The sequence below is a fragment of the Amblyomma mixtum genome, chromosome 5 (genome assembly GCF_055824585.1).
Source record: "Amblyomma mixtum isolate Tamu chromosome 5, ASM5582458v1, whole genome shotgun sequence".
Taxonomy (NCBI): Eukaryota; Metazoa; Arthropoda; class Arachnida; order Ixodida; family Ixodidae; genus Amblyomma; species Amblyomma mixtum.
In genome coordinates, this window is record NC_143016.1 from 37,094,253 (window position 1) to 37,118,952 (window position 24,700).

The 24,700-nt window shown below is 52.2% G+C and overlaps 1 protein-coding gene and 1 long non-coding RNA gene across 3 annotated transcripts in view; one reads left to right on the forward strand and one right to left on the reverse strand.

Moving 5' to 3' along the window:
• LOC149341797 (uncharacterized) overlaps nucleotides 1-13,687 on the reverse strand; it is a 52,669-nt gene extending 38,982 nt beyond the window's left edge. The window contains exon 1 of one of the 2 annotated variants that reach the window (XR_016282965.1): nucleotides 13,395-13,687. This is a non-coding gene — a long non-coding RNA (uncharacterized LOC149341797). The remainder of the gene's footprint in view (nucleotides 1-13,394) is intronic. The other variant, XR_016282964.1, reaches the window with a different exon arrangement.
• The window catches only part of LOC149341798 (uncharacterized), a 41,786-nt gene continuing 30,731 nt past the window's right edge, over nucleotides 13,646-24,700 (forward strand). Inside the window, exon 1 of the mRNA XM_089543994.1 lies at nucleotides 13,646-14,129. Within this exon, the coding sequence (XP_089400120.1) occupies nucleotides 13,951-14,129 (179 nt within the window). The 5' untranslated portion in view covers nucleotides 13,646-13,950. The remainder of the gene's footprint in view (nucleotides 14,130-24,700) is intronic.

Genomic DNA, 24,700 nt, shown 5'->3' on the forward strand with positions numbered 1-24,700 from the left:
GGGTGTTCAATTGGATCCAAATGGAAACCCAAAATTTTCAAGTTTTAAAGAGTAAATAGAAAGGCTGACGAAATCCAGCTACACTCATCAGATCTTGATTTCAGTACGGTAAAAACAAGCGAAAAATGACAACTAAAAATATGGGCGTTGGCAACCTTTCATCAAACGCATATGGCCAACGATGGGCCAATGTAAGAAGACAGCGGTTGTAGCGCATGGAGGGAAAAAAACTTGCTTTGGTGGTCACCGCCGCGGCACGGCAAGGGCGTGAAAGTGCAATAATACTACTTGCACTTTAACGCCTTTGCCGTGCCGCGGCGGTGACCACCATCGTGCCGCGGCGGTGACCACCAAAGCAATACTACTTGCACTTTCACGCCTTTGCCGTGCCGCGGCGGTGACCACCATTGACCTTCATTTGACCTTGATTGCATTAGATTGGATTGGACTGGATTGTATTAGATTAGATTACATTAGATTAGAGTAGATTACATTGGATTGAATTGAATTTGATTGGATTGGATTGCATTGGAATGGATTGGATGGCATTGGATTGGATTGTATAACCGATGCATCACCAGAAGTCTAACCACAAGCACCACCACCAGCTACACTATCAGCTGTACCATGGCGTAGGTACGGATATTGCTTTCGCAATTACCGGGCTTAACCAAGCTAAGCCACAGCGAATTTTTCTTGATGTTGTTGCGACTGAGAGAAAGAAAACATAATCTACATCTGGTATGACGTCACAGCGGCAGTAGAGCCACGGGTGCGCAGCGCGGCGTAACTGCAGCCGGCTATCTGAAGGAGCGAGTTGGTCGCCCATATTCACTCCGCTAAAGGTCGAACATAACTGCGGCCGGGTCGCGCGAAGGCTTGAAAGTGCGAGTATTATTGCGTTCGCAATAAAATTCTTGCTGGAGGAGATTCGTGAAGCGGAGTCCTTTAACACCACAGGCATACCGCAACTTCATTAGAGCGCGCCCAGAGCCCCGCCGCGGCGGATGTCGAAAAGGTGCATGCAAGGGCGTCCGCAGAATTTTTTGCAGGGGGGGGGCCCCATTGGTTGTTGGTGCCGGAGGGGGGGGGGGGGGGGGGGGGCGCTTATGTACGTAGCAAAAAGGCAGTATTTGCGGAGTAAATTTATTTATTTAAGAATAAATAAAAGTAAGTAAACTACACACATTGAAAGAAAATTACAAACAGCAAATTAAAGCGCGGCTAGGAGAGATACAGTGGAGTTTATCAACGAAAAAACAATTGAAATTAATAAAAAATGCAAAAAGATGCTATCACTTCGTGGAGAAGAGTGCTCAGTCTTGCTGCATACGTGTTCTCGACTCACCCGAATTGATGACCAGCCCACAGCACAATATGTTCACAAACACGCAACTACAGTCACTCAGTCAGTCTTCCTTGAACAGCAACTGTAGGCGCCTCGGATTTTTCTTGCCGAATTGCGTAATTACACGGGTGATAAATTCATTTCTGTGCTTCATTACACGCTGTCAGTGCACACTCATCATTCATATTGATTGGAAAAACGGTTGAACGAGTACGTTGAAAACAAAAGATGACTATATATACAACAAAAACTTATTTACAAGATAAATGCACGCTCGCAGCTTCATACACCTCGCTCCATCTTGCTCGCGCATCCGTACAGTCGAGCAACCGCACACACACTGCTCGCCGCTCGTCGTTTTCTCGTCCGCTGTCTTGATTGTTCTCAGCTTCGTTGACAACCGGCCACTAAAAATACCGAAGCACAAACACAGAGGCGCGCACACATGCAAGGGCCTACTTGCCGCAGTATCCCCGAATACGCACTGTTGGAGTTGAGGGTTCAGGACAGGAGTGCCGCTGAGCGAAGAGGTAGATGGCGAAAGGAGAATAGGTTTATTTACATTTTACATTGGTGGTTAGAAGTGAGACGATTCTGCCGCATCCGTTGTCGAGTTTTATATCCTTCTTGTTCCCTAAAGTCCCTAGGTTGAGGACGCCCTTGCCGGAGTGGGAGGGGCCTAGAGCTTTCACCTGTGCGCACACACACGACACTGCACTCATGGTCACGCCCCCTTCACATGTGGAGTCTGAGGGAAAGAAGGTTGTCGTCGAGGTAGCGTTGACGGCGGTAGGTGATGGCCTCCGGCCAGCCGAAGGTTTCTGCGGGTCACCGACATCTGTTGATCATCAAATGCCACCCGCCGCTCGAGGCCAGACGCGAGGTCACGAAAACGCCGAAAGTGGTTCCTCGTGCTTGGGTCGGAGATGAGGCCCGCCAGCTTGTCGCGGTGCTTGGGCTCGCCAAAGAGCAACCGGAGACGAGGCCCTTTGTTCCCTGGCACGGTCACGGCAAATGGGGAAGATAACGTTCGTCTCCCCGAGGCGGCGGCGGCGTTCTACACGTGCAGGCACTTTGTGAAGGGGGTCTGGTTTTGTTCCTGCACTCCAACCGGGCAAACTCCGTAATTGAAGTCAGCTGGCACCTGGGTCCTCTCGGTGCTTGTGGTCCATGGCGGCAGGCCCGAAAGCAATCACCCTCAAGTCGCTAGCAGCCATACACAGTAGAAACAGGCGTGCTGGCGGCCACCCGGCGAGACTTGTTGTCGTCGTTCCTAATAGCACTTTGGGGGTGAAAGGAACGCCTCGCGACTTCCGAGGGGAAGGGACACTCGCCACTCCGGTCGGAAAATTTGTTTTGTGTGTTTTTATGGGGTTCAGAGCCCCAAAACGACTCAGGCTATGAGGGACGGAGTAGTACAGAGTTCCGGATAATGTCGACCACCTGGGTCTCTTTACCATGCACTGACATCGCACAGTACATGGGCGCTGTTGGGATTTGAGGCCCAGCCAGAGGTGACAGGCGAGCCAGGCGAGCCAGGCAGGCGCCATCGGGCTGCCTTGACCAAAGGCGCTGGCTTCCGGAGAAGATGCAAGGAACGCTGGTGTGGGGGCGCCTCTGGAGACTGCGTCGCCGTGAACAAAAGCAACTGCTAATCCCCTTTGCCGAAGATTCTGAAAGCGGCGCTTCTACCGAACTGCGCTCTCCCGTGGATCGGAGGAGACAGCGAGCGGCGGCGGCGCCAACTCATCGCCTGCTTGCCCTTGAGCAGCCCGACAAAGCGGGGGTGGACACGGCTGATTTGTCCCTCCCTCCTGAAGAATTCATCGGTGGCCGGATTGTGCACTGTCTGCCTCCGTGTGGCTATCTCTCTAGAGATCAAAGAAACAGGCACCCATCTCAAGACGCCTCGAAACACATGCTCGCCGGTGCCGCTGTATGTCTGCAACGACGCGTCCCCGGACGCGGCACTTCGCAGATGTGACCCAAAGCTGGAAGCGGGGCCGCTTTTACTCTTTTTGCTGAGCGCACCGCCGCCCCTGGTGTGCGGCCATCACTCACGGTTAGAGTGAGTGATTTTCCAGGGGGGTGCAGCCGCCCCCCCTTGCCCCCCCCCCTCCGGACGCCCATGGGTGCATGCATCTCCATGCTCCTAAAGTCACATATGCTTCAGGTGCTCGGCTCGCTCCACCTCACCAGCCGATTGAAATACTGTAAAGCAGTGGACAAAAGATGTTCCAAGAAAAGTTGGGGCAACCTGGAAGAGCTTCAGCCGTGAAGAGTCTCCGAGAGCCCCACAGTTCCCAGGTAGCACCGAAACATTGCGATAATGTTACATTTTTGTTACGCTCAAATGTTATTTCAATGTCCTTAATGTCCTTTTTTTCTAATGTTTTTGTAATGTTACATATAAATGTTCGAATAACTTTCCCCAAACATTCATGAAACATGTAAACAACATAAATGGAACTTTCTCGGAAATGGTGAAGCAGCCCCGCACAAGCATGCAGGTCTGCCAGTGGTGATGGCACACAACTTACAACACTTTGCAAGAACCAACGACAAGAGCGACACCTACACTACAGCACAGCAACTCGTATTCACTCGCCTCCAAACGGATATCATGCCGCCGAGCTTATATACTCGCTACTGCGGGATGTCCCATGAGTGACAGTGGGGAATGGGTAATAACTAAAGTTTTGTGACAAAATAATGGGGCTCTTCATGTAACCTATGGCAAGTACTATCTAAGAGATGTGGTTACAAGGTACTGTTAGTTGAAAAACATCTTTACTCTAAGAACAGCGAGAAAATGTGTGGAAATCCGTGCTCGAAATATATTTGCAATATTGTTTTATAGTTGCGACTCTAACATTATAATAAAATTCAGAAGATTATGTTAAAACAACGTTTGTTTAGAATGTGAAAGTAACGTTTCATATGTAACTTATAACGTTATATGTTGATTTTTAATGTTAATGTAAAGTTACTATGCAACATGTAACATTACTCCAACTTACATAACATTTTTATAACAATATTCTAATGTTCGGTGCTACCTGGGTTGTTGTAAACCGGACCCCGCTTCCGAAGCGTGCGCGGGCGCCAATGCGGGGGAGGCGCCTGCGTCTGACATACGCAGATATCTGCGACCCGGCTCGCGTGTCGCTCATGCGTAGACAGACTCCAGCGTATGCCCGTGCGCGTAGGCGCTCCGCCCGGTGTCCATCGAGTTAGCGCTTAAAGCACAAGAATGCGCGCGAAGCAAGTTTCTTTCACAACGGCGTCGAAGCGCGTGCAAGAACGAACGAGCGCGCGCGCGCAGTGCGAGAGAGGGTGCTGCTCACTGGCGTCCGCTGCGCCCTCTGGGCCAGGTTGTTACCCCGTGGAGTTCCATCCTTCCTCCATGTTGTCTCCTGAATAACAGCTCAGATCCCCAGGTGGTCGAAATTATTCCGGAAACCTCCACTACGACATCTTTCTCTCTTTCTTCTTTCATTCCTACCTTCCTCACTTCCCTTACGGCGCGGTTCAGGTGTCCGCCGAGATATGTGAGACAGATACTGCGCCATTTCCATTCCTCAAAAACCAATTTACCAATTTATTTCTCTGGCCGCTGCACTGGACCACTACGCTACAGTGTTCTAGATACCTTCTGGAACAGTGTAACTACGCAATCTCCGCAGGCGATCATGCCGCGTGATCGCCTCTCTGCATACATGGAGGGTAAGGACCTTTTTGCAGACACTATGTTCGGGTTCCGCCCGAACATGTCTGCACAGGATGTCCTACTCCAACTACACAGAGACATAATACGACCCACAGACATGCAACAAAATGACAAGGCCATTCTCGCCCTCGATCTTAAGGGGGCGTTTGACAATGTTAAACATGGTACCATACTCTCTGACTTAATTGAACACCAATGACTGCGGGGCGAAGGTCTTCGCCTATGTCAGAGACTTCCTCTCTGTGCGTCAGGCACTCCTCCGGATCGAGGACGAGGAATACGGCCCGTACTCTATGGGTACACGAGGTATACCACAGGGGGCGGTGTTATCAGCGCTCCTTTTCAACATCGCCATGATGCACCTGCCCGGCCGACTGGCTCAGATGGAGGACATAAAACACGCACTCGACGATATTACAATCTGGACCACCGAGGGGAGCCTAGGGGAGATGGAGGACCGCCTTCAGCAGGCCGCCTCCAAAGTCGATGCATACGCTGCCAACTGTGGTCTACAATGTGCTCCCACCAAATCAGAGCTTCTGCACGCCAGGACAAACCACAAGGACAACACGTCTGTACACATATTTCTGTCGGGCGGTCCCATCAGAGAAGTGGCAGAGCTCCGGATCCTGGGTCTGTTCATCAATAACAAACTTAGGCCGGACTCTACTATAGCGAAACTCAAGCGCATAGTTGAACAGGTAGGGCGCATGATCCACCGTGTTTCCAACAAGCGGGGTGGTCTGCGGGGCAGGGACGCGCTATGGCTCTACGCCGTGCCGTACCTACGAACCACCAAACAAGACGAGCGCATTGACGCCATCATCAGGAAAGCAACAATGCGAGCACTGGACCTCCCGGTGGCTACCTCCAACGCCAAACTGAAGGCATTAGGAGTGGTAAACTCCTATCAGGAGTTGAGGGACGCCCACCTCGTGAACCAATATACGCGGCTATCGCAGACGGTTCATGGGCGCCGCCTGCTAAACCGCTTACACATCCAACACACATGCATACCAGAGGGGACGGAGAACATCCCGGTGCTGTGGCGCCATATGCTCTGGGTCGCTCCGCTCCCGCGTAACATGGACATGGCTTCACATGAAGGCAGACGACAAGCACGGGTTCGCACGCTTGAGAGGGATCTAAAGAGGGCGTCTACTACGTAGACATCACAGGGCCGTCGCCCGCGGGATTCTACACGGCTGCCGTAGTCCACCGGGGAATGAATGTCGATGGGCTATCTTTTTCGGGCCCCAAATTCAACACGAGCGGAGCAAGTCGCAATAGCTCTCGCTGCCGCCGATCTAAAATCGAGAACGGTTATCACAGACTCTCGCCGGGCATGTGAACACTATCTTGCAGGGGTAATATTGTCACGGGTCGTTCAAACGACGCGGGTCGTGGGGACACTGGAGACCACAGGAGAGCAGGCGCCAGGTACAGTCCAAGCATCGCCGCCAACGCGCAGAGGACCTCCTGCAAACCAGGTTCCAGGGACCCGATGAAACCGTCACAAGTTTCGTCGAAGACGTGTTGCGCCTTAGTGCCCGAGCCGATCCCCGCGCCACGGAGGATAAGAAGGTGCGCATTCTTATGCGAGGAGTGAAGTCAGACATTTTCGGCGGTCTCATTCGGGACCCTCCCAAAACCGTGGCCGGCTTTATATCCGAGGCGACTAACATCGAGCGCGCCCTGGCAGCCAGAGCAGATCATTATCGTCGGCTTGCTGGAGTTTCTACCGCTTCCAGTCTTTGCGCTGACCACCCGGGTGGCTTACCCGTCGACGCCATGAACCTACGCGAGGTCATCCGCGCAGTTGTTAGGGAGGAACTCCAGAAGTGTCTGCCACCCACCGCTTCCTCCTCTTCGTCCCCCTTCACGGAGGTCGTCCGAGAAGAAGTGCAACGTGCACTTTCTCGTCGCTGCACCGTCACCCCTCCTCCGGCACAGCCCGCCGTGACGTACGCCTCCGTCGTCCGTCGCTCGTCGCCGCCACCGCTCGACCACCCGTCCCCCCTCTGCAGCCATTGTCACCTCCTGCGCCTGTGTCATCCACTCGTCTCCCACAGCGTGGACCAAGCAAGGCCGACGCGTGGAGGACCCCCAATGACCGTCCGCTATGCTTCCACTGCGGGGAAGCCGGTCACGTCTATCGCCGCTGCCCTTATCGTGAGCTCGGTCTTCGCGGATTCCGACGAGATGCGCCCCGCCCCCGGTACGGCGAACAGCCTCGGGAAATTGAGGAATTTCTGCGCCATTCCCCGCCACCTGAGCGGCCTTCTCGTCGTGCGTTTCGCTCGCCGCCGCCGCGCCGCTTCGATTCCCCTCTGCGCGACCGTCGCGGAAGCCTTTCTCCTCGTCGGGAAAACTAAGCCCGGCGACGCCTGGAGGTGGCGTTGCCGACCGAGAATCTGTAAAAGAGCCTCCACGTACGACGTCCCGCTCCCCCTCACCGACCGACGACCTTTCCGCCGATCGTATAGCCGCCTCTGATCGCCCAGTGTACAGTAATCTTGACGTCCTTATCGACGGCCACGCCACGACCGCCCTCGTCGACACCGGCGCCGACTACTCCGTTGTGAGTGGGGAGCTGACCCGCCGCCTTCGCAAGGTACTAACGCAGTGGGATGGCCCACAAATCCGAACCACCGGAGGCCACCTCGTCACCCCGGTAGGCCGCTGCACTTCTCGCGTTGAGATTAACGGTCTCACGTGCCCCGTTACCTTCGTCGTCTTGCAGCGCTGCTCGAGAGATATTATTCTCGGTATGGATTTTCTGACCGAGTTCGGCGCTGTTATCGACCTCGCTGACTGCCGCCTCACCCTTCAACGACCTTGCCTTGACCCGCCGAGCTCCGAGCCGACGTTCTTCGAGGCGCGCATCTTAGCGGACCACGTGACTTTGCCGCCTGACTCGAGCGTGTTTCTGCTGGTCGAGTCCGCACCGGTTGCCTCTGGCGAAGTTCTTCTTGAGGGTAGTGTGCAGCTGCTTCTTGACAGGGGTGTTGGTGTTGCTAGAGGTGTCACGCGTCTTCACTCTGGTTGCACCCAAGTCCTCGTCACGAACTTTCGCAGCGCTCCGCAGCACCTCACCAAGGGCACAGTAATCGGCCTTATCGAGCGCCTCAGCGCCCCTGTCGACGCTGCGACCCTGTCTGCGGCTCCTTCCTGTCCGCCCTCTCCCCAACACTCGGTGCCGCCTTTAGGTGTCAGCATTGCACCGCAGCTCTCTGCTCAGGAGAGAGACGAGCTCGTCGCTCTGCTGGGTGAGTTCCACGACTGCTTTTCTACGTCACCTGGGGTTCGCCAGACGCCAATAGCCAAGCACAGAATAATTACCGACGACGCTGTCCATCCTATTCGTCAGTCACCTTACCGAGTTTCGTCGAAAGAACGTGAAACCATACAACATCAAGTGCGCGAAATGTTGGCTGATGACATTATCCAACCATCTCACAGCCCGTGGGCTGCTCCGGTGGTGCTAGTGAAGAAAAAAGACGGCACCCTTCGCTTCTGTGTTGACTACCGGCGCCTCAACAGAGTCACGAAGAAGGACGTATATCCACTTCCACGCATCGATGACGCTCTTGATCGCCTGCGCCATGCCCGTTACTTTTCGTCCATCGACCTTAAAAGCGGGTATTGGCAAATAGAAGTGGATGAGCGCGACAGAGAGAAAACTGCTTTCGTCACTCCAGATGGACTTTATGAGTTCAAGGTGATGCCCTTCGGACTCTGTACAGCTCCAGCGACCTTCCAGCGCGTTATGGACACCGTGCTCACCGGCCTCAAATGGCAAACATGCCTTGTCTACCTTGATGACGTCGTAATTTTTTCAAGCACGTTTCATGAACATCTGGTTCGCCTAAAAGCCGTCCTTCAAGCTATCAGAAACGCCGGCCTCACCCTGAAGCCTACGAAGTGCCAGTTTGGCTATGACGAACTGAAGTTTCTCGGTCACGTCGTCAGTCACGAGGGCGTCCGTCCTGATCCAGATAAAACAGTGGCCGTCGCTTCCTTCCCGACGCCGTCAGACAAGAACGCCGTGCGGAGATTCCTGGGCCTCTGCGCTTACTACAGACGCTTTGTTCCCAACTTTTCAGATATCGCCGCGCCGCTTACTCGCCTCACGAAAGAGTCCGTCCACTTCCAGTGGTCTGATGAAGAGCAGATTGCATTTGACCATCTGAAACGGCGCCTGCAGGCTTCCCCTGTACTAGGCCATTTTGATCAGGACGCCGCGACTGAGGTCCACACTGACGCTAGTAACACGGGTCTCGGGGCCGTCTTGATCCAGCACCAGAATGGCGCCGAGCGTGTCATCGCATACGCCAGTCGTGTTTTATCGAAGGCAGAAATCAATTACTCGACAACCGAAAAAGAATGCCTCGCAGTAATTTGGGCGATCACAAAGTTCCGACCCTATCTGTACGGACGCCCATTCCAGGTGGTCACAGACCATCACTCCCTGTGTTGGTTGACCAATCTAAGGGACCCTGCAGGCCGACTTGCGCGGTGGGCTCTCAGACTGCAAGAATTCGACGTTACGATCGTCTACAAATCTGGTCGCCGACACACTGATGCTGACTGCCTGTCCCGCGCTCCCGTCGAATCTGCGCCTACTGATACGGACGACTTTGACATCTTCCTAGGTACTCTAGGTCCTGTAGATATGGCTGCGCGGCAGCGACTCGACCCCGACCTTCGCGCCGTGATCTCACATTTGGAGGGTCAAGGAGGCGTAGTTCCACGTCCTTTTGTGCGCGTACTGCCTCATTTATGCCTCCGAGACAACATTCTTTATAAGAAGAACTTTGCCGAGAGCCCGAGGTCATGGCTTTTGGTTGTGCCCACTGATCTACGCGACGAAATTATGGAAGCGTCTCATGATGACCCCTCCTCAGGACATTTGGGGTTCAGTCGAACGCTCGCGCGAATACGGTCGAAGTATTATTGGCCACAACTTGACAAGACAGTTCGCCATTACACAAGAACCTGCCGCGAGTGTCAACGGCGCAAGACCCCACCCATGAAGCCTGCGGGACTCCTTCACCCCATCACGCCACCGCTCAGTCCGTTCCAGCAAATTGGTATGGACCTACTCGGACCTTTTCCTCAGTCGCGATCGGGGAACCGCTGGATCGCAGTTGCGACGGACTACCTTACGAGGTATGCCGAATCACGTGCTCTGCCGTCATCAACGGCTTCGGATGTGGCAAAGTTTTTCGTCGAGTCCGTTGTTCTTCGGCACGGTGCCCCAGAGGTCCTTATCACTGATCGTGGTGCCGCGTTTGTGTCCGAACTTCTTTCCCAGATACTGAGCTTAAGCCATACCGCTCACCGCAAAACTACCGCATACCACCCGCAAACAAACAGGCTGACCGAGCGCCTTAACAAGACCTTGGCTGACATGCTCTCAATGTATGTAGACATCGAGTACCGAACCTGGGACGAAGTGTTACCTTACGTCACTTTTGCGTATAACACCGCAGTTCAAGAAACTACCGGATTTTCACCATTTCGCCTGGTGCACGGCAGGGAAGTCACTACCATGCTCGACGCTATGCTGCCCCACCAGCCTGACGTCTACACTCACGCCGATGCTCAACTCGTCGCCCAACATGCGGAAGAAGCCCGACAGCTGGCCCGCCTCCGCATCCAAGCCCGCCAGCAGGTCGATGCTCGGCAATACAACCAAAGCCATCGGGATCTTCAATTCAATCCTGGTGATCGCGTGTGGGTGTGGACTCCAATTCGACGCCGTGGCCTTAGCGAAAAGCTGCTCAAAAGATACTTTGGCCCGTACGAAGTGATTCGCCGTATAGGCGAGTTAAATTACGAAGTGTTGCCGATAGTAACGCGTGCGTCCCGCCGCCCGCCTGCCTCCGAGGTTGTTCACGTCGCTCGCCTCAAACCGTACTGTGACCGCTCGGAGCACGTGGCCTAACTCTTCGCGCCTTACGCGTTTAAAAAAAACTTCTCTGCGCATCGGGACGATGCGTCTTTCGGGAGGAGAGCAATGTCATGTGTGTTATTTTCCACTTAACGTCATCTTCAACGAGCGGGGAGCCGATCGCCGGCAAAGAGGAAGAGGCTCGGTGAGAAATCGCTCGTGAGCCCGGCCGCGACCGCTTGGACTGTACCTGGCGCCTGCTCTCCTGTGGTCTCCAGTGTCCCCACGACCCGCGTCGTTTGAACGACCCGTGACAATATCACCTCTTGCCTCCCAAATTCTAAGTCGGGCTCCCGCCGATCCAACTCGCACAAACGTAATCTGGGCTCCTGGCCACAAGGGTCTAAAAGGCAGAGGCCGCTGATGCGGCCGCCCGAGCGCTTACTCACCGGGCTCCTCATCCTAGCTCTCCTGGCTCAGAAGCTCATAAACCGCTTCTGCGGTTTCGCGAAATCCTAATTCATTATTGCGACAGCCACCGTCTCTACCCGGCACCTGCCAAGGGGCTGAGTAAGGCGGAGGAGCGAACTCTGCGGCGCCTGCAGACAGGAACTCTTCTCTGTCCTGCCATAGCAAAACACTTCGATCCGAACACAGATGGGCGCTGCCCGCACTGTGGAGAGATCTGCGATATTTTTCACGTGGTGTGGGCATGTACTCAGAATCCTCACCTTCCCCCTTCCCCCTACCCCACCCGAGAGGCATGGGAGACTGCCCTCCTCAACTGCTCCACACTGGAGTCCCAAAGGGCTCTAGTAAAGCGGGCGCGAGACGGGGCCTCGTCGTGCGGTGTCCCGGACTAAGGATGCCGACTATGCAGCGGGGTTTTCTGACCCTCAAACTCTCTGTGAGTATTAAAGTTTTTCACCACCACCACCATGCCGCGTGTTAACTACCAGCCTCTCGCTCTGCGCTTTGGATGTGATCTTCACATTATCTTTCATCCGTGCGTGCCAGCCCCCAACCCTTCCGCCCCAAATATAAGAAAGGATTGTCCGCCGATAGATGCGAGACAGATACTGCTACATTTCCTTTCCTCAAAAACCAATTTAACAATGGCTGTATGTTTAGCATTGCTAAGCGCGATATAATGTGCGAAAGCACGTTTTTTGCAGGTGTACACCACCACCACGTATACCTGAAAGCACAATTGAGGTGTTCAGTGACCCAGGGAGACGCTCATATGTGCCTTTCCTCTCTTCAAAATCAGCGGAGTCTAAACCTTCCGCCGGTTTTGAGAAAAGGAAACGCGCATGTAACTTCCTCAATTTGTAGGTGAACGCCACCTTCTATGTGACCCAATGATCCAGTTACACTTGCTACTCAGAGGCTTCACACAGATCTCACCGCTGAAAGCCGGAGAGTGCGGACAGAAGCTCTTTAGCACTAGAACACGCGTGCACTTGCGGCCGATTTACTGACAAAAATAAAAGGCGCGTGGAAGCTGAGCCAACAAATTAACTCTGTGCTATTGCATTGTCACTGTGGTCGCTTCGTTGGGATGGGGATTTATTTGACTCTAGATTCTGCTGCCCTCTGCGGGGATCACTGCTCAGAGCCACTAGTAATCAGTAATAAAATGTTTCCAAAAAAGTTGGCTGAATAAATCGCAGCGGCTGTTGGCCTTACTTCCGCGTCTCATGTCACAACATCTTGCGCAAGATTTAGTTTATCTTTTCAGAACGTACGTATTCCTCCACAGACAGCTTGGACGGCTGTTAACGTTCTTCCTTTGTGGCCAGAGCACGCACACACGGTATATCTTGCTTACCAGCGGACGAACTAACGCGAGCGAAGCAGAAGAGCCTCTCACAAGGACCTGTCCGTGAGGAATGCTCAAGTCATTGATAATAATGCTAAATAATATGAAGTTATGTTTAAGGAGGCGAGTCATAAAGGAAATCATTTAAGAAAGTACGTTATTACGTGTGCATGATTACTAATCTCCTTTGACAAGCACACATCCGTGTCCGCTGTCACTGCGTGTTGCGCTGGTCGCAATCACCGACGCCAACGCCTCTGCTTATGCGTGCGGGAGCGGTCGTTCGGAGCTGTCATCGATTTAAAACTGCCTTTTGAGGTAATTTCACGGTTCATGGCGTGGTAAAATTCTGCCTGGTTGGATATCCGCCATAGCGTAGAAACAGTATTCAGGCAGTCCATGCGCCGACATCGTAACCCGAGCTTAAGCAGGCACAGGGCCGGCTGCCGTAGAATTGTCAGAAGCCATAGCAGGCCACGGCGGAAAACCATAAAGAGTTAGCCGATGTATCATAAATGAGCTCGTAGCGGAACCTTTTCCACCCGTAGGTCTCTTAATCGGGCACCGGTCAGCGCGTGGGCATGTAAGGTCGACGTACCTGTAGAGGGACCAGGCGGCCAGGTTCCGCTGCGCCGGTCAGTCCCGTGACCGGCAACTTCGGCGACGGCCGGGTCGAAGCGCATTGTTGTCCCCTACAACCAGCACATCTGCAGGAGTCGCGCTGGCGCCGTTCCCAGCAGTGGGGCGCGCGCGCGGGCTGCAGCGACACGAGGGCTTTCCCGCGGCGGCGCGCGTCTTATTTGGAGCACGCGGGAGAGGGGGGCGGCAAAGGCTCGCGTCCCCGCGGTGTGCCAAGTTCTCGTTTTAGAGACCCCGCGCTCGAGCCCATGAGGCGGTCAACGTGATGTCCCGCGGCCGGATGACTCGCGCGCAGCGGCCGCCGCCGCCGCCACGTAGGGCGCAGTACTGCCGCCGGGAGCCGCCGGCCCGCTGGTGAGACGGCGCGTGGAGGAAGACGTGCGGTGCAGTGGCGTGCTTGTGCATCAGCGCGACAGGCCAAGTGCCGCCGCACGCGGGTGTGAGTGCGTGCGCCCATGCATCATCGGCCCTTCGCCGAGAAGTGTGTTGACGCGGGTGGCGGCGGTGGCTGAGCCATGACCGTTAGCTACCAGTACGATGTGGCCTCCACTTCGTCGGGGGGCTTCATCCGGCTCCTGTTCAAATGGAAGGGCAGCGTCTGGAAGCTCGTCTACACTGAGCTGTTGTTGCTCACCGTCGCCTACGGATTCCTGTCGCTGCTCTACCGCCAGGCGCTCACTGAGTCTCAGAAGAGGTACGATTCCTCCTCGTTTGCACGGCGAGGCCGCGGTTCGCTCGTGCAAGCTTGTTCCCACCGACGCCGCGCGCCGCAGATGTAGGTCAGGACGTCGTGAGCCAAGGCTCGTTCATTCACGCCGCGAGTCGCGTGCATCGTGCACGAACTGCACGACTCCACAGGGCACACAAATCACGGGGATGGCAGGTTGTGCAATGTATTCCCTAGTTTGTTAAATTCCCTTCGCCGCTGCCGGTCCCTCTTGTTTTTCGTATTCCCTTTCTGCTTCGGAACATGTCTGTTTCAGAAAGATTGCTCTAGTCACTGGCAGCATGTGTTTTACATCGTGTAGCTTCATAATCACGTGCGCCGACTCGCAGAAACACTACCCTGACAGACTGCAGCTGACAACGTAGAGCTTAGAAAAAGGATAGCTGGAACTCGAAGAAAGGCTGGAGCAATATTCGTTTACTGGGATAGAAAGAAAGAAAAACTTGCCGACGCCTTTCGTACTAATCTTGTCCTCGTTTGCTAACGAGCTACATTCCTGCACAACAGTAGCCGCCGGTGTTTTTCTGTAGTTAATAAGTGGCTCACCATATCAATATATTAGCTTAATCCTGTTAGCTGCCAGCAAGGCAGGTGACTAACCTGCGGCTGTTTCACCTTACGACACTCACTGGTCTTGTGGTCAAGTTGACGCCGCGGGTACAAATCCATAATCGTGCATCTTGATGGTTGACTTGTGAAGGGAATGCAGAGTTGGAGTGAAGAATGCAGCCAGTGGTTTTGCCTTTAGTCCCTGCCAATGACAGGCGTAAGAAGGATAGGGGCGGGAGGATACTGATTGCTTTGGAAGCCTCTCTCAAATGTCGTCGACATGTTATAACTTTATCGGTGTTAGCTTACATTGTGCCGATGAGGCAATGTGTACACATCAGCGTGCCTTTCGTTGGAGTATACCTTTCCTCACCAAAACCAACGGCTGCAGTTAAATACGCGAACACGTCACTCTAGAGGTTCACAGCTAGTGCGTTAAGTTTGATTCGTTATCCGCTGTGCGCTGCCGCTGTGTCTACTGCCTAGCATAAATGAAAGCATGGAGATCATACTGTCAGCATAAAGGCTGTCAGACGTCTCCTCTGGATGGAACACGACGCGCGGAACCCTCGGTACAGGCGCGCCGCCAGTAACGAGGAGGACGGGATAAGCGAAACACAAGTCAAGTGGAAAATAGGCGAATAACTGCCTCTCTTTTCTCTAATGGATAACACATTGGATCAACCTGGAGTAGTGGAAAAGCCGTGTGACCTACGAGAAGCATTGACATAAACGCAGGTGAGCGGTGGCGCCTGGACTCAGCTAAGTATGCTACCAGCCTCAGTTGTGAAAGCCTGCGATATAAAAGCCTGCATGTTTACGCGCAGCTTCCACGAGCACGCGGCATGCGGTCACGCGCTCAACATGTGCGCGGCGCTGCTTCGGGTTGTTTCGCTCGCCCTGGCGCTGTGCCATCCCCCGAACTCGTCCGGCCGTGCGGTTGCATGGTCTCCTGCTCGCCTTCCGAGTGGTTCTCGAGCCGTGCAGGAAGACCTGTCGTCCTGCTGGCTACCGAAATCCGGTTCATGCGCCACGACACCGCTGTTCACAATTGGATCCGCCGGCATGACGCCGCCGAGAGCGGGACCCCGGAGAGGGCGATACCGCTGACATGTAGCCAAGCCCCCGGAACTGGCGACACAGGCGGCGCTGAAAGCGACACCGCAACACCACCAAACGGCGGGGCGGGCTTTCCAAGTCTGGCACGGCACCTGACGGCTGATATGAAACACATTGGCTTCCCTGGAGCGACTGGAGGAACGGTTCTGCCTCCGCCACCGCAGCCTTCGGCGCGCTCGCCTGCTGTGATCGTCCACCAGCTGCGTATATAGCCGACGAGCAGCACTGACTTCATGGGAACTCTGGGTTTTTTGAAGCAGTGGGCTGGCTGGTACTACATATTTCAACTAAACAACGTGCAGGAAGACAAGGACTGGAAACACCAGTCGAAAGTAGCTCTGCGCGAAGCCCAGGCGCAAAGGGCTAAAGCTCAACTGCAAATTTGGGCCTCAGGTTAAACACACCGTTGATGTCCGTTGGCAAGTAGAATCCTTCAGGTGTGCGGTCGGTGCGTTATTGCCTAACTTGCTGTTTTTTTCCGGTCGAAGTTGCTGTTGCCTCCACGTAAACACTGTCTTCTGGTCAACAAGCCTGCGCACGCAGTAATATACACCTTTCCAACCTGGGCGCTGCCATATTATTTCCGGCGGCGGAACCGGTTTCCAGCAGTCCAGAGGGGAGGCGTTTCGCCGCTTCCACCGTGCTAGCGCCAGGTGCCCACTGCAGTCCAGGGAACAATATGGCAGCGCCCAGGGAGCCCTTTTTGGAAAGGTCTATAGCAGTAACCAAAATGTTCTGCACCGGAGAGTCACAAGCATGACATTGGACTATAAGAAAGCAGCAGGACCACGATATGCTGCCTACACGTTTGAAGGACTCGGCTTAATTGCCTATAGGCGTCAGCGTTGGGCTGTCGCCCTGGGGCCAGAATTTTCATTTGAGGTTAAGCATTCAAGCGCACAGGCGTAAGCACTGGTCTTTTATTTTATTTATTTATTATTACAACCTCTGAGAACCCATTAAAGAGGTATTACATGCTGGAGTGGAGTTGAGGGCAAATGGTTGATTCGATGGGTGATCTAAATGATGAGAGGTCGAAATGAAGTACGACGACGTCGGTCAATTCATTCCTGTCCTTTGATGTGAAAAATGATGATAGATGAGCACATGTACATGCAGGGGGAGGGTAAACGGCCTTCTGGTGGTTCGTGCGGCTGGAGATGCGGTGGACAGGGCTGATAACAGACTTGATCTTGGGATGATAGTAAAACATGAAAAAGTCATAGTCTTGCAATAGTACGGCGGGCTGGTAAGTCTGTAAGATGATGGTTTGGTTTATGGGGTTTAACGTCACAAAGCGACTAAGGCTATGGGAGACGCCGTAGTGGAGGGCTCCGGAAATTTCGACCACCTGGGATTCTTTAACGTGCACTGACATCGCACAGTACACGGGCCTCTAGAATTTCTCCTCCAAAGAAATTCAACCGCCGCGGCCGGGATCGAACCCGCGTCTTTCGGGTCAGCAGCCGAGCATATCATAACCACTGAGCCACCGCGGCGGCAGTCTGTAGGATGAGCATTACGTTTTAGTTCAGTGACACAAGGTCGGAATAGGCCGAGTGGATGAACCTTGCTGCGGGGTTTTGTGTTGCTTCTAGTAAGTTAGAAAGGTTACTTTGTTAGTGTTCCCAAACAGCTCATGCGTGTCCAGTTTGGGAAGAACACACAGAACTGTTCCCCTGCACTGAACTTGGACACCATTAACATATTATATATAAAAAAAATATTCAGCTTTTTATATTGTGTAAAAGGTGGTCGTATTCGGTACAGGTGCGCCGACCCTTCTTAACGCCTCTTTAGCGATTTTCATAGTTTAGAGGAGACGCCACAAGTGATCCAATATGGCAGCGTTACGGAGGACTGCTTCTGGGGTCAGCCGGAGTAGAACTGAGCTTGTGTTCATATTTAACGATAAACTCGTGCTTGTTTGCCGGCAACGGACCCTTTCGAGAGCCAAAAAGTATCTCGTTTTTCGAGGACGTATAGGGATAAACGAAATCCCGGGAAAAAAATCGCTGTTTTGCGTTTGAAAACGTCCGGTGTGAAAGCGGAGCGGCAGGCGGTCTGTGTGCTTTGGAGAGAATTGAAAACCGAACGATGTCGACGACGACTAAAGTTGTTGTACATATCTTCTTGAGGAGAACAACAACAACGACTGTCATGCTGCTTGCACAGAAAGCCAGTAAGGTAGGAAAGTTTACCAGCCACTGTTGCTTGAGTCTTAACTGATAAAGCTGCGCCAGTTTGCGCTTATTCGTGCACGTTATTCGTGCAAATTTTAATGCAAAAACATTATATGTTCCATTAGCGCAAAAGTAGTCGTCCGCAGTGGACCTTAAGATTGCAAGGCCAGCACGCAAAGCATAGGCCACAAAGCCGTGTTAGTTCTTGGCGAATAAAGATGAACCCAGTGTATGCGTTTCTTTATGTGCTAATGAATAGGTGTGTCATTAGAAAATCTTCAGTGAACCTCGCAACAAGGCTAATGATGAGAAAAAGCTTTGGCATACAAAGCACGTAAGCAGTCTTAAGCTACTAAACAAAACTGGTCTAAAAATTAACATGCAGAAAACCAAAGTAATGTTTAACAGTCTCGCAAGGAAACAGCTGTTCACAACTGGTAGCGAGGTGCTGGAAGTGGTAAGGGACTACGTCTACTTGGGGCGGGTAGTAACCGCTGATCCGGATCATGAGACGGAAATAACTAGAAGAATAAGAATGGGGTGGAGCACATATGGCAGGTTCTCTCAGGTCATGAATGGCAGTTTACCAATATCCCTCAAGAGAAAAGTGCACAACAGCTGTATCTTACCGGTACTCACCTATGGGGCAGAAACGTGGAGGCTAACAAAGAGGGTTCAGCTTTTGTTAAGGACAACGCAGCGAGCTATGGAAAAAAAAATGACAGGTGTAACGTTAAGAGAACTGAAGCGGGCAGAGTGGGTGAGGGAACAAAAGCGGGTTAATGACATCCTAGTCGAAATCACGAGGAAGAAATGGGCTTGGGCAGGGTATGTAATGCGAAGGCAAGATAACCGCTGGTCCTTGAGGATAACGGAGTGGATTCCAAGAGGAGGAAAGCGTAGCAGTGAGCGGCAGAAAGTTAGGTGGGCGGATGAGATGAGGATGGACGGGGGTATACGGTAGCCGCAGCTGGCAGAGGAAATGTTTAATTGGAGAGACATGGTTGAGAGAGGTCTTTGCTCTGCAGTGGGCGTAGTCAGACTGATGATGATGGTGATGCTCTGCTAGCGTCAGCGGCTGGACGACAGCACACCCTGCAGAAGTTAGGAGCACGCTGTAGTCAAGAGGCAAGGGCGTTATTTGGGGCGCTGGTCATGCGTTGTGTTGTATTGGGTTTAATGACTCATAAGCAGCTAAGGCTATCATGCGCCAAGTTCAAAGTATAGAAAAATTGTTTTCCACAGATTTTTACAAATATATGAAAAAATATGGTGGTGTAGAAAGCTTAAAAAGTTATTTTCTTCTGCCAAGTATTGAGAGAAGAAGGAAAACTGATAAATGGCTAACATTAAAAGCTTTAAAGGAGGTCGGGTAGCCTCAGCAGCCGTCCTTGACTGGGCAAAGATCTGGAGGCTCCCAACCAATGAAATAAAAACCTCAGCCTTTTTCTCAGGAATGAGAAAGTGGATGAGGTGCATCAGGCGAAGCACTGGGGTCATGATTTGCATTTTTCGAAGAAAACCTGCGTCTGTTAAAAAGCCTAAAAACACAAGCAATGTCCACAATTGCATTATCAAATAAGAGCAGTGCTGGGTGATAAGGAATGCAGTGATTAGAAAACTGAGAAAAGCACGTTTTCCTTAGCGTTTCGAGCATGAAGATAAAATGTGATTAACAGTGAGTTCATCTCCACATGTACAAACTGGTTTGTCTTGTTTTGTCAGCAGAAAGTTGTGTGTAAGGTGTGTGTGGCCTATACGTGGGACGACGCCGCGGTGGCTCAGTGGCTATGGTGCTCGGCTGCTGGCCCGAAAGACGCGGGTTCGATCCCGGCCGCGGCGGCTGAATTTCTTTGGAGGAGAAATTCGAGGCCCGTGTACTGTGCGATGTCAGTGCACGTTAAAGAACCCCAGGTGGTCGAAATTTCCGGAGCTCTCCACTACGGCGTCTCTCATAGCCTTAGTCGCTTTGGGACGTTAAACTCCATAAACCAAACCAAACCTATACGTGGGACGGCAGATAATGACTTCCTTGAAACGTTTCTAGTGCATGCATGACTTCTGGTCATGCGCTGCTCTGTCTACTCCTTCAATTTGTATCAATGATAAATTTTTTTCAAATGCCTCAGAACCGTATGGGCTCGCTCTTAATGGTCGTCGAGTCTTTATCTGCCAACTGTGATGGCGTTGCGAAGACACAGTTCAGTGTGAAAGCTATAATGAAGCTGAATAGCTGATTATCAGACGATAATCAGTGTTAAGGAAACTTGATTCACGTCGAAGTTATATGTGTCATACCGTCTTTTTCCACAAAAATCCTGAAAGCGTCTCATTGCAGGCCACAGTATGGAACCTTTCTGTTCCCAAAGCTCTCTTTGTTTTCAATGGCGCATAGAGCTCACGCCGTGACATTTAGCGTCTCTCCAGTCTCCTTATCGCGAAAACTTATGTAACAGCGCTTCTAAAAGGTATGTTAAAGCATAACTCTGACAACGTCTGAAAGGGCCGACCAACCACTCACGCAACGGAGCAAACGATTCGAATCCCCATGAACCGTTCCTCCGTGGACTAGTTCGCGCCGCTGCCGCAGCGTGACGTCGATTTTGTGAAAATCTTTTTGGCTGCGCTCGCGACACCTCTGTCAAGTCAAGTAAATGCGACCTGATTTGTCTTGAGTATACTGCTTGATTAAAAGGTGAAATATGTCAGCCTATATACCCTATCTTTCCAGGGAAATATTCTAGAACGACCATTTCGGGGACTTCACTTTTGTCTGAAATTGGAATAGTGACATTCCTGAAGAAATTTGCGGCCGGATGCATTTCCTGCCAACGTATGTCTAATGTCGCCTCCTGTCATGTTAGCTGCGGGCAGTGGCGCCGGCCAAAACAGGAACTCCGCGAGCTTGGATGAAGATGGAGGAAATGCACAATTGTAACAACGAAAGCAAACTCTCTAACCCCGCATTTAATTTCCGAGCTGGAAATGCTTGGGAAAAGCACATTGTTAGCCACTGTTTCTATGAAGATGGGCCACCCAGTGCATTGTGCAAATAGGACGGTCACCCACCCATCCGGCCACCCCGACCAGGTGCCGTTGAGTGAGCAGTGCAGTGTGCAAAAAATTAGCTTGTGGGTTGATTTTTTTTTAATTGCACCTGCATGCCGGAGTACTGGCCAGCCACGTTGCTTGCGTTGTCGTGTGACAGGCCATGGCAACCTTGGAAGTTAACTCCAAGATTTTTTAGGAAGTCAACCGTTCACTTCTCGAGATGCTCGCCTGTGCGACTGCTAATGGGTAAAAACACAGAAAAATGTTCTTCCGGACCATCGTTCGCCACGTTGCGAATGATCACTGTAAGCTCGTCCTTAGGACTCACATCGGGTGTAGTATTTTTATTGTTTTTATTTTTATTTATTTAAACGTGCTGTTGGTCTCACTTAGGGCTATTGCAGGAGTGGCAAGAAAGATGCAAATCAACTGAAAGAGGGACGTACTTGGCACTGGCAATCTCACAGGTGATATTCTTCGGGAATTCAGTTCCAAGGGTCCCATAACCTCTTCCACAATGGTTGAGGAGAGGTTGGATGTTTTTCTGCGTACAACGTTGTTGAAGTTCTTTAGACGGGCAGCGAGGAAAGGATCAAACTTGGCGATCAGTTCAAGGCATCCAAGGAAGTTTCCATTTTGGGAAGATCCGATTAAATCGTTGGATCCCCGAGAGAGAGCCCTCGTTCTGCAAGAAACATCACAACAGCAACTACGCGCTGAAGGACATTCCTCTAGTAAGTTGCCAGTTCCGAGCACTGCTCTTCAAGGGGTCGACTGATGGAGGTTCTCTAACTGAACGCCGCTTGCGCATGCCAAGCACGCACTGTCTTTGACGTCCACTTTCTTCATGTGCCTTTAGCTTCGCATATGCCTTGTTCCACGAACTGAAGCCATCTGGCTCCGAAAATCGGTCCTTTCTTGCGGACGTCAGGGTGCAAGGAAAGCAGCATATGGATCCCCTGGAGGGCCTGCACAGCATCCATTCGCGTAAGACGACTTGTTGGTGCGATGAATGTAGAACATTTCTTGCTTGAAACCCTTCGGTGCCGCGTCAGTTGGCTGGAAGTACCTCTTCGGGCGAGAGTAGTCACCCTTCGTGTTTCTAGCATTTTCACACACATCGTGGTATTGTTCCACTTAAAAGTTGGTAGTGGCTGCCATCTGCCATTAACTGCCATCTGCCAGGGTGGCAGGGTGGGTGGGGACTTTAATGTCGACATAAAGACAAACAGGAATTCCTTACCACTTATGTGGGATGGATGGAAACAACTTTATTACACACACACACACACACACACACACACACACACACACACACACACACACACACACACACACACAGACACACACACACACACACACACACACACACACACACACACACACACACACACACACACACACACACACACACACACACACACACACACACACACACACACACACACGCACACGCACGCACGCACGCACGCACAAATCTTCCAGAGTGGTCCCCTGCTGGTCCAGGAGTCCACGGGCTTGTGCTTCACGTAAAGCCCGATCCACCAGCCATTTCTGGCCGGCGGGCTGAGCGGTCCGTAAAGCAGCCTCCCAGGAAGAATGAGTGGGATTGGGGATGGGGGATACTGCCTTTGGGGAAGGACATTCCCAACTTATGTGGGAGAACATACCGTTCCTCTCGCTCGTAACGCCTCGCACGGCTGTGACTACCTCGCGAAATACTTGCACAGATCTCGTCTTTGAGAACCAGGCATTGGTGCAGCAAGTCGAGCATATATCCATCTATTTCTCCGACAACAAAGCTTACTTCATGACAATCAAGAACTGTTAGTGGAGTGTTTCTTGAAGAAGGAATATGTGTGAAAAATAACAAGTTGTCTAAATTGCACACACATGTCTTGCTCAAATTCTTTGCCTCAATCTATCGAAAAGCTAAAACAGCTGATGAGCTGCGCTCAAATTTCGCATTAGGAAGTAACGTAATCGCCGGCAATTTTTGTTTAACCAGCCTTCATCAGTGTTAATCCGTTCCTGCCACTCAATCTCTTGACTAATGAATTCTGTCCTGTCTAACCAGGAATTCGGTGGAGGGCAGAAGTGTGATATCATGTAGCTGCTGAGTGCTTTTACAAGAATTTGACTTGGGTGCTTTTAATGGAAAAAGAGCAGGCATCAAGACGGCAAGCATGTCCAAAATTCTTAGACAAAAAGTTTGAATATTGGAAGACTGTGCAGTACTGGTATAGAAATATGGAAGGTAACGATCCATTCTTCCGATATATGTAAAGCAATATCTTTCTTTTATTTTGTTTCCATCGGCCGCATCGAGCAGTGAAGACTGTCATAAAAAACCGATGGGGAACGCTTTTGATTGTAGCAAAAACGTCAATAGCAAAAAATTCACGCCTTCCGACGGGAGATCTGCGGGAATATTTATTGTTATAGTGAGATTTTGCAATATATGAAAAAAAAAATGCGAGAACATAGCTTTGCCGACAGGCAGAGCAATTATGTATTGAAGTAACTTCCTGAACTACTAGACTAGAAAAGTGATTAACCACATTGAAGGTTACCGGAAAAGTAAATAATTACTATAGTTGCTTTACGGTAATTTAATTACTGCCATGTCTCCTCTGGAGTGCGTGAGTACTTGTTAGCTAAGATTTGTGGCGTCGCATGTGGTATACTTCGAATAACGGGATGCAAAAAGAACTGATCGAAAGAAGAATAGTTTAGACGGCCTCCGGAGCCCTCCACTAAGGCACATTTAACCTACAGGGCAATCAAAGCCGACAGGGTGGCTGTACAGGTGCTGCCGTGGCTGAAAATTATGAGGCGACGCTGTTGGTTCTATCCGCGATTGCATCTGGGTGCTGTTTGCTTCCCAAACTTTTCTGACTACATTTCGGACAAAATCTTGTGTTCGAGAACACACCGTCGTATGACGGCGCATAACGATCCCAAGAGACGAAGTGAGAATCAGCTGGCAGTGCCGAATCTGAATGCTGTGCTCGATGGTAAACGAGGCCTAGAATGCCGTCCTCACAGTCCTAGCGGTGGGCGCGGTCTGTCCGGGAAACGCGCGCGGCCTTCGTAATCGCGCGCCACCAAAATGCGCCACAATAAAGCGACTTCCGTGCCATCTGCGCGACGACAGGCCGTCTTGCGGCCCCCGGCGCCGCTGTTCCAAGGAGGGCCCAGGTATACCTAAGGGCTCGCCGAGGGTGCCGCAGTGCTAGACGAGCTGGCCCGGCGCCACCGCGGGACGCAGCCTTGGAGCGAATCCAGGCGGAACTGAACTTCGTCTCGCTCCCGCCGTGCAGCGCGCGGAGAGGCGCGAAGGAGGCCGGCCGGAGTATGTTGCGGCCCCCTTCTGGCTCTGCCTCGCTGTTCTCCGCGCGCAGCTAAGTACTGCGAGGCAGGTGTGCGGGACACGGTGGTCTCGGGTGCAGAGCTACGGCTTTGAGCGCACTGCATGGAACATGGCGTCGGCGGCGGAGACAAGTTCGCGAGCCTCGGTGATCCGGCGCCCCCGAGTAGCGACAAAACAGGCCCGCCTGATGAATCAGGCGCGCGCGGGACGCTTTGTGACGGCGGCGTTATACACTCTGATAGCCTCCCCTTTAATTCCCGGTC